We start from the raw sequence: 18901 nt of genomic DNA, 5'->3' as shown, positions 1-18901 counted from the left end.
ATCAATATCACTATATGGCAGTAGAGAGAATAAAAGCCGTCCTGTGAGCTGGGCAAGGAATATTTGCTAAATATTTAGTATAAGAGAGCAGTCTCCCATAGAAAGGCAATACAAACAAAGTTTGAGCTTTGATTAAATCATGCTGGATGTCCTTGTCAAAGGTCCATTATTTCAGATGAGACCTGGTTTCCAGATTTAAATAATGAGCTGATTATACTATTTTGAGTCTGCAACAGTTACTGCCTTCTGTAAGGACACAACATTGTACTGCGGTATCAAAGAAACCAGGATGCTTATCAAAATGTGTACCTTAATCCAGTATAAAGATATACTCATATAATAGACTATGTGTTGGTGTCTTTCAATATCATAGAAGTGCATGCAGCATACCTGTTCTAATATATCGCCCATGTTGGCTAGAAGGGCCTTTGCACACACATTTTGTCACTCATGCTCTGGTTACCTCCTAATTGAACTACTACAATGCACTGTATAGGAGATTGCCCTTGATTCTAGTTTCTAGAAAAAAATCTAGAAATTTCAGCTGGTGCAAAATGTGGTGGCATGAGGAACTATGTATGTTTCTGGAAGAACACACATTACAATTGGGTCCAATTCAAGGTGCTGATTTTGACCTTTAAAATCCTCCATAGCATGGAATCAGGTTACTTGATAGACTGTCTCTCCCAGATTTCATCTGCCCTTTCCACTAAATCTGGCAGAGAGGGCATGTTGAAGGTCCATTATCTAGGGAGCTACATTTGGCGGGCTATAGGTGGCAGTGTATTATGTTCTTTTGCCTCATGGATATTGCACAAAATGTTCAAATTTTAATAACTATAGTTTAAGTCAAAATATTAGAAACTAATATATTTTGGGTGTCCTTGCTTTTTACATTTAAACTGATCAATGAGACATCAAGACAGATTACTTTTGCTTCAATAAATTGACATTGCTTGTTCATTAACTTTTAAGTTTGTGGTGTATTACTGTATTAAATATTAGTAACTGCAATGAATAGTTGAATCAACTAACTATATTCTTATGTAATCTTATCAAGTCTATAGGACGATTAAAACAACTGATATACTTGGATATGTCAAAAAATAGGATAGAAAGTATAGATCTGGACATATCAGGATGTGAAGCCCTTGAAGATCTACTATTGTCATCAAATATGCTACAACAACTGCCAGATTCTATAGGTATTGACTGAATAATGACTACTCTGGAACTGGATTAGGGGTAATAGATGAAATGCATTTAGGTTCTTCTCAATAGTAACGGGGGGGGGGGGGGGAACCAAACCAGTAAGCATGAGCTATTAGCAACTTTAACTTGAAAATTATATTACATTAAGTTACGTTAAGTTATATTATATTAAGTTTAACTTACATTAAGTTAAAGAACACAAATGAAAGTTTTTATGTCATGCTTCAAAGTTTAAAGAAGTGCATTTCATTAGATTGCTCAGTTTATAATTTTTCTATGTGAGAACTCATGCTTGAGTATGTTTCTTAAAAGTTTTCAATAGCATTTTTGTTTCAGAATGTATCTTACACTATATATAGTAATTTCATTTAGAAGATGTCACCAAGAATAATTATTGATGTAAAATTAACATCTTCAAAAATAAGTTTCAAAGTACTTTTTAAAAAGCATAGTGTGGGAATTAATTTAAATGGGATGCCAATCCATTTGGATGCACTGTATTGGCAGCAGCAAAAATAGATGTATCCTTGGAAAAGTAGTGTGTTTCTCTATGGAAAAGAACCATAAAGTTCTTTTCCAGTTGATTTATCAGATCTTTCTGTGTGTTTCCCTTTCTTTCAATTCTGTTACTTCAAGTCACTTATGTTCATAAACCTTCTAATAAGCATCATAACATAGTACTCAGAAAGAACTACCAAACAACAAAAACTGCATTTTGCATTGCAAAACAAATGTAGTATATGCTTGCACTATCCCTTTATTCCAGGGGTGACAAAGAAACTGGATTTCTTTGGGGGCTGGATCAGCATTGTAGTTGTCCTCTGTGGGCCGGCCAGGGTTGGTGGTGGAAATGGGACGCAGCCCCCTCTGCCCGTTTTTGGTCTGGATAGCTTCTCATAGCACCCTGCCAGCCAAAATGGGGCGGGGGACTGCCCCATATTTGCTATCAGAGGCATTGCAGGTCAGTCCTTTGCTATTCCCAGGACAGATCTAAGCAACACAGGCCTTGAGTTTGACACCGCTGCTTTATTCTTTCTCTCTTAACCAGTGTTAAGAAACATTAACCAACTATTTAACAAGCATTCTCTCTCTTTTCTTTCTCTCTTTCACCTCTCTCCTCCTTTCTCCTCTTTCCAGGGCTCTTGAAAAGACTTACTACTTTGAAAGTAGATGACAATCAACTTACACTTCTGCCCAATGCTATTGGAAAGTAAGTAGAAAACATTTTAAAACTTTTCATTTGGTTATATCTTAACAACAACAACAAAAACCACTTATTTCCTTTTCTTCCTTTTCTTTTTTTTCTGCAGCATAATTTCTTTCTTTGTATTTTTGAGTTTTGGTTTATTTCGATCATTGCTATATTGATGGGCTCCATCATACCTTGGATTCATCAAGCATTCAAAAACTCTTCTATATTATATGCAGAAATGTCAAAACCAAAGTCACTAAAACTCTGTAGATAATGTAGTTCAATCCATTTAAGTTGTATTTGTGTAATAGAATTTATATTATTATTACATTATTATGTAATAGATGTAATTATGTAATAATTATTACATTAATAATAATAATAAGATATAACAATGATAATTACAATAATGTAATAATTACATTATTGTATAATAGAACAGGAGGTAGGACTAGAAGACTGCCAAGGTCCCTTCCAGCTCTGTTCTGATTAATCATTTTGGTTCATCTTCTCCACCAGATGGGAAAGCAGATGAGAAAGCATTTCCCACTGGCATGGCCTTTTCTTTTAGTAATACTTAGACATCATTCTCCATGGGAATATACTCATTGTCAAAAGTGGGTATTAATTCTATTTTCCTAATTGTTGTTCTTTGTTATACAATATTTGCTTCTCCTTTTATAACTTTATGATCTGCTCTTACTCATTATTTCCTTATTAAAAATAAACTATTGGATGAATAATGTCCACTGAGCTCTTGGTACAGATTTCCTGCTTAAAAGTTTATTGCCTAACCTTAGAAGTTCAACCTATTGTTCTGTGCAAGACCAAAAGCCCCATAAATGTCCCTACATAAGTAACTGCATGAGGAAATCAAGTCAAAGGATCTTGGTTTTCTTTTTAAAATACTAATTTATTGATTTCAGTTGATGAAGAGCTAAGTATATTAAGTATATTTTCCAGCCTTTTAACCTTGGAATATGTCAGCTTCTGAAACAATATTAAAATTAACAACTTTCATAGAATAACAACAGAAAATATTTCACTACATATAGTTGGCTTTGCTTTTGCATGCTGTGAACATCCAATCTTTGTAGTTTCAGAGTTACAGTATATTGTTTGTTAATGTTTAAATTCGTCAATTGATATGAAGTCAAAACAGAAAAGGTCAGGATCCAAAGAGCAATATACTTTAAACCTGTATCTGGTTCTGGTCCCATTGTCTTAAACAAACATATGGACTATTTTTTAATAGTGTAATATTTTTAAAATAAAATTTTGCCATCTGCTTTATTAAATAAGAAACTGATAATATGTTTTATTTGTTTAGAATGTAAATTGCTTAACAACAGTTTAAAAGAGTAGAAAAATAGGAGGGAGAATACTGTGCACACCACCCTGAGCCCCCAGAGAAAACTAACATATACACATGAGTGGGATCCTACCGGTTTAACAACCACTGAGCACTTGCACACCCTTAACATGCTTGATGTGTGCTGTGCGCACATGCACAGTTCATAAGAAAATAGCTGAGGCGTGGCAATCCATTCTGCCGCACCAATCAGCTGAGCTAAAAAACAAGGAAATATAGGTGAGTATAACCTGGGGGCAGGTGAGCTGGCCCACCTGAAGGTGGGAGCCAACCGGTTCACTCTCAGCTGATCTTCGGAGCAACTGGTTCGCACTCATTAAAAATCTTCTTAGAAACTGATTTGGTATAGTATCATGCCATTCCCTTTTGTGGGGTAGAGACAAATCTTTTTATTGTGAGAAAGGCATAATTGGTGGAAATGAGCTCAGCGTGAACTAGCCTGTGGCTGATCATGTTGCTAATTCCAGATAAATGACAGTTTTGAACATGGTTAGAGTATCAGCTCAAAGTCTGGAGCTAGTAGGTTCTGCCTGCTTAAATGGTAATTAGCTAGAATCTCCTGCTGCTAATGGCTCCCTTCATCTTTGCAATGATGTGTACGATTTTTTTTTCCTTTGCAAAGTATGTTACACATAGGAAGACATTTTGATGAAGGATATTAATCTGGCTTTGATTGGTGGGAAAGGAATCACAAGATCTTTTTAGAAGTTCCAGATTTGATTTTTGAGCTCTTTCTCAAAACAACTCTTAGAAGCAATGCACTTCTCCAAGTGTAGCCTTGAATCAGGATTACAGGAAACACAAAGCACTTATCCAAGTGTATCTTCCATAAACCACGATTGATGATCAAGCAATGTTGTACCAACCAAGGAACGCACAAAGGAACGTTGACTCCTGCGACTGGGGCGTGGCAGCATCCGTCCTTTTATCTCCAAACCTGCCCCTAACAAGCCCCAGCTGCATAATGAATCTTGTATCCCGAAAAGACTCACAGCAGACATCTGCTGAGTCACAACAAAAAATGATAGTGATAATACTATGTAAAAGGCTAAACTCTTTTCTGACATAATAATTTTCTTAGGGCAAAACATTTTATGTGTAAAATATTAACAAAATGCATTATATCTGCGTGATGCGTTTTTATGATTCTTACAAACATCAATTGTCCTTGCATTTTATTATTATAAGCAAAATATATAAATTGAACTTCTAAAGGAAGTTTTATTGAGTTTGGCCCTAGTTATATAAGATAAATAATAGTGGGGAGAGTAATCATTCATCTGTAATCTACTAAAATCATGACAGTGAAAACATCTTCAGACACCACTGGCTCAATGACTTTGAAACAGAGATGAGCACGACCCTGTATAGTGGCTACAACTAGAGGAGTAAAATCTGCAGGGATTCTACATAATATACTAAAATAAGTCTATTATTATAATCTGGGAGAAAAGAACAATAAAAACATTCTATAGGCCTATTCAAGTTGTCTATAAATGATAGTCAATGACCTATTTCCAATTGCCAGGTTAATTTACAAATGATTAAAATTAAATAATATATTATTATATTATATTATAATATAATATATAATATTATATTAAACTTGCAACCTTGCAAGATAGTTCCCATGTTAAAGGCCAGCTCTTCTTATAAACTGTTTGGACATTATTGAAGAATTTATAAATTGTATTATCTCTGACAAATAAAACCTATCTATTCCTAGTCTCATGTTTCAGTGGTAGCATCCAAAGTCAATACATGCAACAGACAGCGTGGAATATTATGGATTATAAATTGAATTTAATGTCAGTTCAAGTGTCCATAATAAATTATATGCAGCATAGTAAAAAAAAAAGCAATCTGTGAATTCATTCTCCCATTAGTAATTGTAAAAAATCTTCCATTTCTAACACAAATCTGTTTCAGATAATATTCAGCAAACTACTGATATAAAATACTATTAATCATATTTAATACAGTTAAACATGTATAAGTGCCACATTAGTAATTGCATCATGGCAAGAAAAGCAGCAAGACATGGTTATTTTTTTCATTCTTATTGCATCAGGGAGTAGTGGCCTTGTTTAGAGTGACACACTCTGTTGTGGAGGGAGGAATCACAGGAATAACCTCAAGGCCACTATGAAAAATATTCCAGGTACTTTGCATATAAACTTACTTGAATCTACCCAGAGTTAGACTCTGCCTGGACAGGTCCAGGTAAATTGACTAAGGCATTGTTTTGTTCTGTTAATTGGTAGATGTTTGACCCTGTAAATCCTGAGGAGACAGTCAAGATATTTGGTGCAATTAATGTGGCCACCTATCCTTTAAACTCAAGACCCACCTGATTATTTAAAGCTGTCCAGATAGTGACAAGTGGCTATGCCATGTAGTAATGAATGCATCCTTGAGTAAGGGAATGGCTCATCCCTCTCAAGAAGCCATCACTTGTCTGAACAATTTATCTTCTTGTTAAGGTTTCAGCTTATAGGAGCCAAGATGAAGTGAATAATCTATACCGTTTTTAAAATCAGTATTCAGACCAGAATATAGTATAGAGGTGGCATTGATCACCTTTATTAATGACCTATGGCAGAGCTGGGATAGGGATGGTGCAGTTGCTCTGCAATTATTCTCAGCAGTTTTCAATAACACTGATCATGTTATCTTCCTGGACCAAATGTAGATAAAGGGAGGAGGAGGGGAGGCAGAGGGACAGCCACAATATTGTGGTAGTTCTCAACTTTTTACCACAGCTAGTTCCAGTTGGTGTTGGTGGGACGGGAGAGAGAGGGAGACATTGAGTCAGAGACTCCTGTTTAACATCATTTAAATCACTGGGTGAAATCATCAGTCAACAGGGGATTGGGTATCAGTATGCTTGATCAATTCACTTGAGTTCTTCATCTCAACTCTTATCTAAGAGATGTTCAAGAGGTCTTGTTTTTACAAAATCATTATTTTTACAAAGGATTTTGCTAGAAGTTAAAAATCTCCTCCATCTGTATAGCCAGCCAGCAAACTTATCTATCTGACTTCCTTCCTTCCTGGTCACTGAACTATGACTTCTCATATTTCAGTAAAGGAAGACATTTTGGCATGGTTTTTTTTAAAGAGATGAAGTGATCTTTCCACTAAATGTTCAGAGAAATTTCTGAAAACAGCTAAAATACATATTTCTACACTCATGAATCAATGAATGTAAAATATTTAAGCAATACTTAAGACCTGTTTGGTCTTAGAATGTCAAGTTTCTCTGAACAGTATTCAATAAGAATAATTGATTTTAAAGTAATGAGGAACCATAATAGATAATTTTATGTCATTAATGATAATATATCATTAATATATTAATTTATAGGGTTTTAAAATTAATTTAACTTCAAAACAAATGATTTAAATATTGCATTAATGAATAAAATAATTTGTAGACTGGAGAACTATTCAGTTCTTTCTATAACAGGAGTATCAAAGTCGATTTCATTGAGGGCTGCATCAGGTTTGTGTTTGACCTCAAGGGGCAGGGTGTGGCCAGGGTAGGTGTGACTAGTTCGGTTTTACTCATGTCAGGGGCCCCCTTGGTGGACCAAGTGCTAAGGCAGGATTTCCCCCAGACCTTCCCTCCCTCTCATTATAATCTCCTTCCTTTTCTTCTTTTTCCTTCTCTCTTCTCCTTTCTTTTTCCTTCCCCTATTTCCTTCTTTTTCCTTTCTTGCTGTCTTCCCATCTTTATTTCTTTTCTTTTTCTTTCCTCTTTCCTTTTCTCCTTTCCTGCCCTTTTTTGGATACTCAAATGCAAAAGGGGAAACATTTCTCCTTTTGTTTTGCTTTTAGTTTGTTTTGCTAGCTCTCTGCCAGCAAAAATGGAGCCCAGGGAAGCCGTGTGCCGTGCACCGTGCACTGTGCGCCGTGCACCGTGCACAAGGCTTCCTGGGCTCCATTTTCACTGGCAGAGGGCTGCAGCAGGTCCTTGCATCAGAAAACAGAGCTTGAGAGGGCCGTGTGTGACCGCCCGGACTCTGTTTTCTCTGGCAGGGGCACTGTGGGCCAGTCCTTTGCTGTTTCCAGGGCAGCCCCGCAGGCCAGATCTAAGCATCCCATGGCCAGATCCAGCCCACAGGTCTTGAGTTTGACAGCCATGTTCTATAAGATTACATGCAATATTTAGAGTCATATTACCATGAATGTCATCAGAAACCCAGTGTTTCTCTCCTGTTTCAGCTTTATTTATTTCAGGCCATAATGACAGTTATAAAGGAATATCACATCTTTTAGCATACTGTAGAGACAATGAATCATGATTGTTCTGCCAGGTGGTCTGTTAAAGTACAATGCTTATGGCTGGATTAGCTTCTGTCAGTACAAGCATAAAGTGGATCTCAGCTAATTTGTCTGAATGTTAGCTTTCCAAACAATTGCATTCTCTGGTTTGAATGGCAGCTTGGCAGCACAAACAATAAAATCAAAAACCTAACAGAGCCTTCAGCTGTTCTCTTTGCAACCAAGTTTACTAATTACCACATAGCTTTAAAAAGGATGATAGATTTCAGTCAATTTTCCTACAAGTTGAGTAGCTACTAGCAGAAAAAATATATATGGGGAACTAAATAGGTTATTGTTTATAGATCAATTGTTTTAGATTTCTTAGACTAAGGACTTTTAAAGATAACAAATGAAAGGGTTTACAGGATGCTCATACCTTTTCATGAGTTCAGGCAGTTTGTGAGAAAGAAGTTTGGAATCTGGCCATCTGTAAAACATATTATTATAGACTGTGAGATGTCAGAATATGTCCTCTTTCCGCCTACATTTCATAATTGAAATATATTCCTGTTAAATAATAACTGCTCTTTGCCCCAAATCATCTCCTAGATTATTCAGAGATGATTTACATATTTGTAAACAGTCAAATGTAGATGTTTAAGGTAATCCAGTAAAATTGCTAAAGTTTAAATAACAATAGGGAAATGTATTTAATCAAACAACTTCAAATTCATATTTTGATATATGTTCTTTAAGTTTACAATAACGGTAGGTAGCCCTCGACCTTCTACCTCAATTGAGCCCAAATTTCGTGAGACATTTGCTAAGTGAGTTTTTGTCCCATTTACAACCTTTTTGCCACATTTGTTAAGGGAATCACTTAACAAATTAGTAACATGCTTAGTTAGTACACATGTTTGTTAAGTGAATCTGGCTTCCCCATTGACTTTGCTTGTCAGAAAGTCACAAAAGGTGATCACATTACCTCAGGACACTGGAACCGTTATAAGTATGAATCAGTTGTCAAGAATCTGAACTTTGATGACATGACCATGGCAATGCTGCAATGGTTGTAAATGAGAAAAATGGTCTTTTCAATGACATTGTAACTTTAAGTGCTCACTAAATGAACTGTTTTAAGTCGAGGATTACCTATAATAATATCACCAAAAACTTTTAGCAGCAATTGTTTTTCACTGTATTTCTTTTTCCGATACAAGGTCTATATAGAATGTTACCTATCAGTCTGAAAAACAAAACATTCCTACAAATGATAAAATTTCCTTTGAATGCCTCATTGACAAGGGCTGATTTACAAAGCTATGTTACAAGGGCTGTACCATAACTTTAATTGTGAATTATTTTTATACTTTATGGTCATTAAGGGAATCAAAGTGGAAGGATACACTATATAAAGTTTTGTTTTATTAAATAGTCTGTGTTAATGCAGTTGGAATTAAGAAATGATTATGAAGAAACAATAGTGCCTAAAGAAAATGTAGTGCTCAAGTAATACATTTTCTTTAGGCACTATTGTTTGTTCATAATCATTTGTAATCATAGTACTCAAGTAATAGCAACCAACAAATCATTAAGTTTTTAAACTAAAACATTTTTAAAATCAAATGTGATATTATGGTTACAAGTATAAAATACTTCAACTTCAATTTTTGCCATTTTTCTTGCAGGATTTGATAGTTTAAAAATATTGATAAAGTTCATTTCATTATGAATTTGACCTTTCTTATTTCATTTATAGTAGTTATTTGTAATTTCACATAGAAATCTTCTTGTGTGAAGTAGCTTTTAGTCTGGAAAACTGGAAGTTTTTGTTGACAATAGTGGTACTGAATGGATTATTGCTTGCTTTAATTTGAAAGCAGCTCCAAATCGTTCTCCCTTTTGCACTTCCAGTATACCTTTATTTTGTAATTTAAAAGAAATGTGTAAGATAATTGATATTTTCACCCACTGAAAATCTTATGCCTCTTTACGTAATCCACAAATCTGAATGTAGAAACTTAATTGCAAAGAAAATAATGATTAATCCCTTTGAGAGCTAGACTAACAAATATACTTAACATTTCAGTTTATCTTTATTAGAAGAATTTGACTGCAGCTGTAATGAACTGGAGTCTCTACCTCCCACCACTGGCTATCTACACAATCTCCGAACTTTAGCTGTAGATGAAAACTTCCTGAGTGAACTTCCCAGAGAAGTAAGGATTTATTGGGAAATACAATCTACTTCAGTAATGCCTAGTCTTCATCTAAAATATTTTTTTTCATTTGTATCATTATTAAGAGGTATCAGGACTGTGTGCTTTAGTCATTTATTGAATGGGAAATGATAGTATCCAAAATCCGGGTGGAGTTTGAACTATTGTAGTTTGCAATAGTTCCAGATTTAATTACAGTAGAACCTCTGGTCACAAACCCTTTTGACCATGAACAAACTGGGGGGGGGTGTTATTTACAAACAACAGCAACCCACTTGTGGCCACTGCATTAATCTTGGTTAGGTTCGGGTCACGACCAAATCAGGTTGCAACCAAAGTTACAGAATGAATTATGGCCATGACCAGAGGTTCTACTGTATAAGTGTATTGATGATAGCTCCCTCAGTCATCTAGTGCTACTAAATTGCTTTCTGTCCAGAAAGAAATGCAGCAGCTAATACATTTCAAAAAGAAAATGATAAGAGTCTCAGGAGATTTGAAGGTATTTCTTTATGATATCAAAGTAGTATTGGTCTGTAATATGGAGAACAGTGGTTAGATGAATACTGTGTTAACAGGCAGCAAAAGCCATCCTGTATAATTCCTTCTGAATAATTTATATTGCAAAAACACCCAACTTCATTAATAGTTGAAGGACTACTAACATCTAGCAGACCACATCCATAAGCATAATCAAGGAGGACCAATTTCATTTTTCTTTCAGATTTATTTTGCTTTAGTAGTAGTATTTTTGGAAAACTCTTGGCCCAATTTTTAATCATTCATTGGGTGAGGGACTTTTATTTTCAACCTTTCTAATCATGGAATCAAGGAAGCATATTTTTTCTTCTGTGTATGGAATCTTTTATTATTGTTTTTATTTTCAGAAAAATATTTTTTCAACAGAAACAACATAATTTTCAATAAAAACCCAAGTTTTCATGATTCAGGTTCCATACAGTTCTTGGGTTCCATAAATGTCTGTAGGAGTAATCAGTTAAAGATGATAAAAAACATCTTATTCCCTCCCTCCTCCATCTTCAGCTACTTCTTAGTCCTGCATCTTTAGCAGACATTAGAATCAACTGGTTGTCTATTATGAGAATTGTTTCTGATTTCTTCTCTTTTATTAGCATAGCTTGCAAGACTGATAACTGGAACACCTAATCATGAACATATATAATTAGAAGAGTATAATATTTGTAACTCTGATTTCTACCTTTCTGAGACCTGACAGTGCTTTATTGAATGAGAAAAATTATGGGCATATCCAATAGCAATCTTTTCAGTTTTAGAAGATTTCTCCTTCCTCTTCATCATACCTCCACAAGTAAACAGACAGTTTAACAACTATAAGAAACAGCTCTAAGAATTTTTACAATCTTGCTGGGGCAGGTTATCATTCCAAGGCATCAGATGTTCTTGAAAAAGAGCAATCTCATTCATAAGGTCCTCATAAAATAAAAGATTAGGTTTGTGCTATTATTGTATACATGCACTATGCACCTATGATCTATGAGTGGGGAAAAAAACCATACACCTCTAATAGAAGATATACTTCCACATGACTTTCTTCATCTGTTGTAGAGGTATCTTTCATAGTGTATAGAAATCCAAGAAGCAGAATGGCAGAGAATGTGGCTTACGGTCTAGATCCAGACAATGTGATTATAAGTGAACATTATTATCTATTATTTTGCAGTAAACAGTAATAAAAATGTAATGCAGATGACTTAGAAACTAAAGAATCATCCAAAGTTTACTCTAGTGGCAGTCTAAGAGAAAAATGTTCTCTTTTTTTGTTAATTTTAATTAAAGGTTAATTTTAGTGATCAAACATGATTGCAATCTTAGTGTTTCAGAATGTTCTCATTTAATTTCAGTCATACAAAGTAAAAAACAAGATCCAATCATTGACTGCCCAGCTAATCATTGTCTCTGGTCATTTTATTTACTCCAGTATTCAACTCCAGTATTCACAGCAGGAATTTCATGTTTTTGAAAACATTTCAACAACTGCATTTATTTCAGGATACACAATATAGCTATAAAGCTGCTAACTGGACCCATCAGTCTTCAAAAACCAAGAAAGGCATTTTGAGACTTTTCTAAGCAGTTTCCTTTAATGTTTCCTACCTATAGACAGAATCTTCCCAAACTAAAGCAAAGTACTTACACCATAAAACATATACTCTTAAGATGTCTTAATTCTCTTTCACCCAAACAAACTCTCTAAACCAGTGGTTTCCAACCTTTTTTTTTGGCCATGCCTCACCTAAGCATCTTTAAAATCCTGACCGCCCCGTCCCATGACATTTAATTCTTACTTTACTCAAAAAGTGAACTTACGTAGAGGAAGCCTAAAAGGCCATTAACTTGGTTTAAACAAGGTTCAAATTGCCCTCATTAAAAATCAAATTGCCCCCCTGGTGGGGCGTAGGCCCCATGCTGGGAACCACTGCTCTAAACCGAGCTGTCTCTTGCTCCTCTGGAATGCACACCTTCCCTCCTGGAAATCTGAACAACATTCTTCCACAGGACCTAAGTAGAATGATCACTTTATGCTTTTTCTTTATTAGTTCCAGTGGTCTTTAGCTTGTTTGGTTAAGAGACAGCATTTCAACCAAATAGAAAGTCATTAAAAATTATGAAAAGTGAGTCAGGGATCTGCATGTCTGCTATCAGCAGGATAACTCCAAAAACTATTTCTGAGAAGACCAATATTAGTGGGGAGGGGGGAGGGGGCAGAATGAAACAGCAAAATAAGGATTGAGTTCAAACTTGATGGCTTATTACAAAATCTGTGGAAATAAAAATGTCTGAAAATTTTCCCTAATCTATTCTTATGGGAGAGACAGTTTGGAAAGATGCTAATTCATTCATTCTAAGCTACTCCCAGTCAAGTGACACAGAGCAGAGCTGTTTTTAAGGGATTAGAAGGATTTCCAGAAAATACACTTTTCATTGTTTTCCCTTGGGACATGGACATTTTGACCACCCTTCTTTGGTTGATTCAACATATGAAACATGATTATTGGCTACAGGAAAAAATACCTACACAGACAGGCTTCCCATTTATATACGTATACTATCATGCTATATCTCCATATCCATAACATGCTTTATACATCTGCTTTTACTTTATACTTCTCACCCCTTTCTTTTTAAGATCTCTTCAGCTCTGTTCAACCACCACTTCCTTTCAACCAAATATATTTTCTGTAATATATTTCTTTACAATTACCCTTCTAACCATTCTCTCTATATCATCCAACCACTTCCATGTACTTCTTTCTGGTTACTCCACATTCATTCAAACAACTTTCATCCTTGACCTTCTCTCTTCTTCTTTTTTTTACAACACATACTTCTTAAGTAATCCTTTCTCATTGCATTCGACTTATTTTCATACCCTTCTGACAAGCCTTTCATTTCAAATAATAAAGTGGGTAGAAGCATGCTTTTATACTCAGCCATTTTGCTTCTTTTGAAAGACATTCTTTTCTCTCAACAGACTGGCTATTTACCCATTACTTTTCTTACAGCATTTGCATATAATAAAATATTTCTATCCATCTTCCTATCTTTAGTAAATATTCTATCAAGGTACAGAAATTCATCTATTTGCTTTAATTTTTGCTATTTATAATACTTGTAATCATTCACTTCATTTTTCTTCTCAAATACCACTGTTTTGTTCTTTAATACATTGATTTTCAGATATGCCCGATACACTCAGCACTATAAATCATACAAGTTCTTAGCTAATAACACAGCAGTGTCTTCATACAACGTATGAAGACATATTTATGTACCCAAGCAACTTACATCTATGTTCATTGCTTGCAATCCTTATACATTTGTTCATAAATGCATGAAGCAACCAGGGGAACTCCACAAAACTTTATCTTAGTCTCCTCATTTAGTTATTGAACTATTTGTTAACCATGCCACTTATGTTCATGCGTATTTTATTTCCTTATCAGTCTCCCAATTCCATATACAAGTCCATTATAAGCTTGATTATGTTAGCATATGATTTAATGATCTATTGAAGAGCAAAAATTTGATCTGCACACAACTTGCCAAGCATAAAGATATCCTGCATTTTCCACATTTTTCTTATTATCTCTTCATGGACCCTCTAACTCAAAATTTTGCTACTAATATTTCCCAGACACATTTCACAAAGTAATCCTCCTATAGTTTTCACATTCATTCCAAATAACCTTTTCCTTTCCTAAAGTGAACAAAGCAGCAATTTCCAATCATCACAAATGGATTTAGCTTTCATACATACATTATTCTTTACACAACTACTTCAGAAGCAAGTAACATCTGTATTTTAAGATTTCTGTGGCCTTATTAGTTTTCTTCAATATTTGCATTAATAGCATTTTAAAAAAACTTTCTGTATACTACTCTCAGTTTTATACAAAATTACAAATATATCTTCATCATTTCCTCACTTCAGTTTCATTCCAAATACTTTTACTGTTTTCATTTTTAATTCCATTCACTCAGCTAGGAACTTCTTGCTTCATTATCTTCCTAGCTATTTATTTTCATCAAAATCATTTTTCTTTTTTTTCTTTTTCTTTTAATCTTAACTGTTTCTTATACTTTTTGGTTACTTTCTTACCAACACTGTTTCTTGATTTTCATTCTACACAATATATGCCATTCACATTTTTACAGCAAATCATACATTATGTTACCTGCAGACTCTTCCAGTTTATTATTCCACCAACTATCCTTGTATAGATTTCCCTTCAGCATAACTCTTAATAACTATTATGGTTTTCTTCTTTTTAGTTTGTTCTAAAAGACTCTCACCTCATCTTTCATCATGTCCACTTTTTAGTAATTCTTTGGAGAAATTAATCAGTCTTCTAATACTTTTTTATAATGCTTGTGGTATTTGGCAAATCATATCCTGAGGCTACAGAGCATTTAGTCCTTAAAAGTATAATACTTTTAAGCTTTGTTAAAATATTGGGCCATTTCTTTAATGCTGATTTTTTTAAAGTAGAGTCTCATGTTTTAGTTTTCATATATTATAATTTTATCTTTTTATAAGTGAGATGTACAAAGGGGAAAATATTAATCAATAACCAGTTCAATTTCTTTAAAAATATTTCTAAGGGAGTCCAAGGGAATATTGGCATAGTCAATGGATTCTACATTCAAAACCTGAATCTTATACTTAGTTTTTTAATAGTTTAGATAAAGTGTTAATTTCTTGAAAAAACATCAGATATGAACAAAATTATTCAACAAATTCCAAGCAGAAATTAATCCATTGGCTTCTGAAAACATGGGGCTTCTCAAATATGTTTTTGTCCTTTTCTATTCTTTCAGAGGATGTTTTCAAAGTGGCAATGATATTAACCCCATATACGCGTATTACTTTAGAACAGCCTTTCAGAAATTGATGCCTTCCATATATGTTGTACCACAGCTTCTATTAACTCTATCCAGATTAGGAAAAGCTAATTAAAATAACGTTTATTCTGAGAGTTAGAAACTGATTCATGTCGAGAATCAGGGTGATTATATGGTCAACGGTGCTAGCTAATAGATCTGAAGTATAGCAGAATGGAAAAACTGCAAAAGCTCAGCAAGATGAAACAAGTGAAGCTTTGTACTTCTAACGTGTACTAGTTTTCAATGTTGATTTCCTTTGGTGGCATAATCTGAGAATTGACAACAGGGCTCTTGTTCTGCATTTGCATTGCATATCATCATGCCCTTCTTCCATTTTTATTAATAATGTTGCAAGGTGTCTTTTGTTATTTTATTATTTTAAAAAACACTTTTTTTTCTTGTGTATATCACTTTCCATTAATACCCATCCACTTTTGCCTCATGGCTCTACAGATTATGCATGGTGGCTATATAGACAGAGGAAAGAAATAAAAGCAACATAAGGAGCTTCTATGTGTATGTTATCCTCAAAAATATAGGTGACCATGTTCCATCCTCTTCATCCTATCTATCAGTATAGATATTGGATCACTTTATTATCCATACAAGATACGTACAGTGTCATCACACATTAATTAAATATCAGTTAGGGACCTTTAACGTAACTCAAAATATCTGCTTCATAGATATATTTTATTATGAATGAAGGTGAATATACATGTCTCAGGATAATGTTGCAAGCTCCAAATTGGGACCCTGACCAGATTGGACCCTGCAATATATTTTATTGTGAGCTGTCTATGTAGGAATGGCATATACATTAAAATAAACAAACAAACTGCATTGCCAGAGTAGTGATACATTTTTCATTGCTAACCTGAATGCATATATATATTTTCCCCATTGGTGTGAGAAAAGAGCTAGGTCACAACTCCTTTGAAGGATTGCAAGCAACTTAGAGAAAGTTTGCTTTTTAATAAACTAATTAGACCTATGCATGCAAAGCAAGAATGCTGTTAAAACATGCTCCAGTAATAGAATAATAGGCACTTTGTGATATCACATTGTTAGAGAAATTATGTGGGAAATAAGAATATTAGGCATATCATTCGGAGAGCATAAGGACTTTAAGCTGGTAAATTTCTTAACATGATGGGCTCCAGCATAAATCTGAAAGCTTGGAAGACAAAATCTCTGGTCCCCATGAGCAATCCAGATTGGATCCTGCAACAATATCCTGGGGCACATATATTTGCCTTCATTTGTGAAAAATAATGAAATTTAATTAATGTTAAGGCATTACAATTCATGAATCCTAAACTGTTGTAATCTCATTGAACATGTCTAACAACTGTCTTTCTTGTCTATAGATTGGCAGCTGCAAAAATGTAACCGTCATGTCCCTCCGTTCAAACAAACTGGAATTTCTTCCCGATGAAATTGGTCAAATGCAGAAACTCCGTGTCTTAAATTTGAGTGACAACAGGTAATACTTTTATTGTATAAATTTATTTGTTTTATGAGCATCACAAGGATATAGAACCATCTGCTGTGTAAATTACTAAAATATTCTTCTTTTAAAATGTTACCAAATTATTAGTTGACAGAATAACAAATATAAATTTATACTTTTTGCTTCTAGATATTTTGCCCTCAGGAAGAACTTCTGTTTTGGAACTGTTGTATTTTCCTGCTCTAGTTATTTCATTCTTACCATAAAGCAGCTGAGCTTTTTTAAGGAATTGATCAATGATAATCTAATCCATATAATTAGAATTGAAGGAAACAAGAAGGAGTAGGAAAAAGAAAAAAAGTCAGGTTAGGTTTGAAGTAGCACGTAGTATCTGCTCCTACATGGTCATCTAATTGGGTGCAGTAATTCAGAAACTATTTCTGACTACCAATTGCTTAATGGAGTTGAATGCACATACAAAGAAACTGGCAGCAGGGAAACTAATCAGTATTGAATGCTTATCCAAAAAAGTTGATTTCTGAAGTGATCATTTACTTAGATACACATTGTGCTCTTCTTTAATTCTCATTGGACCTCTCTTCAATTGTCTATGCCAGTACAAATCCTTGAGTCTAGCTGACATTTCTCTTGGCAGTCTGACTAAAAAAATATGAAATGAATGGATCCTTCTATCCCAAAGAGCACCTAAAATATTTATTGCTTAGAAAACAACAAATCTTTTTCCCCATAGGCAAAGGAAGAAAAAAAATCATAGGGGATTCCTTCAAATGTAATTTTGAAAAGAAACTATGTCACTTTTCATTTTGACTAATGTATACTAAATGCAAATAATTGTGCTTATTTAGGTGCATATTTAGTACTTGTTTAGGTGAAACAAGTACTAAAAGGCAGCTTGAGCTAATATAAAAATATCTTTCTTTCTTCTGGCTTTTAATTGAGGAATTTAACTAAATGCGCTCCTAAACATTTTGCAGCATTATAGACCTCTTGATAGGGATGCGGTGGGTCGGTGGCTAAGACATTGATCTTGTGGATCAGAAAGGTCGGCAGTTCGGCGGTTCGAATCCCTAGTGCCGTGTAACGGAGTGAGCTCCCGTTACTTGCCCTAGCTTCTGCCAACCTAGCAGTTCAAAAGCATGTAAAAATGCAAGTAGAAAAAATAGGAACCACCTTTGGTGGGAAGGTAACAGCATTCCGTGCACCTTCATTGTTTAGTCATGCCAGCCACATGACCACGGATACATCTTCGGACAGTGCTGGCTCTTTGGCTTTGAAATGGAGATGAGCACCACATTCTAGAGTCGGGAACGACTAGCAGATATGTGCGAGGGGAACTTTTACCTTTACCTTAGGTCTCTTGATATCAACTGTTAAAGAAATAAATGTGAAAATAATATTGCTACTTGTAAGCTTCCTGTTGACATCTGATTATCTTCTATGAATATAGAATTTTGGATAGATAATTCTTTTATTCAGATCTAAAACGGTTATTCTTTCATTTAATACAAAATAATTTGGAATTCAACATAAAAGCTTCTTTTGATTTCAACAATGGAATGTAGTTTATAACATTATATTTCTAAGAATTTCTTTCTATTTGATAAGTTCTGGGCATGCTGTATAATAGAGAGAATGAGAATGACACCAGCATTTGCATGAGCAACTTCAGTGGCATGAGCTGGTTTATATATGCACCAAATTGCTTTCACTTTTTGTGACAGAAGCATGAAAGGAGT

General features: G+C 34.5%; 1 protein-coding gene across 8 annotated transcripts in view; it reads left to right on the top strand.

Annotated features, from left to right (window-relative positions):
- The window catches only part of LRRC7 (leucine rich repeat containing 7), a 227964-nt gene that overhangs the window by 165796 nt on the left and 43267 nt on the right, over positions 1–18901 (top strand). For 6 of the 8 annotated variants that reach the window (XR_015697250.1, XM_087719478.1, XM_087719481.1 and 3 more), the window contains 4 exons: positions 1061–1205; positions 2350–2422; positions 10135–10264; positions 17062–17177. Coding sequence is in view for 7 of the 8 variants with exons in the window: in XM_087719478.1 (XP_087575604.1) it covers positions 1061–1205; positions 2350–2422; positions 10135–10264; positions 17062–17177 (464 nt within the window). In the remaining variant the exon portion in view is untranslated. The remainder of the gene's footprint in view (positions 1–1060; positions 1206–2349; positions 2423–10134; positions 10265–17061; positions 17178–18901) is intronic. The other 2 variants (XM_087719484.1, XM_087719483.1) reach the window with 1 other exon arrangement.

This window comes from Thamnophis sirtalis, unplaced genomic scaffold, assembly GCF_051295495.1.
Source record: "Thamnophis sirtalis isolate CommonGarterSnake01/CBP01778 unplaced genomic scaffold, rThaSir2_p1.2 scaffold_7, whole genome shotgun sequence".
In the NCBI taxonomy this organism is placed as follows: Eukaryota; Metazoa; Chordata; class Lepidosauria; order Squamata; family Natricidae; genus Thamnophis; species Thamnophis sirtalis.
The sequence above is the reverse complement of the archived record's forward strand: the minus strand, read 5'-3'. Positions and strand labels throughout refer to the sequence as shown.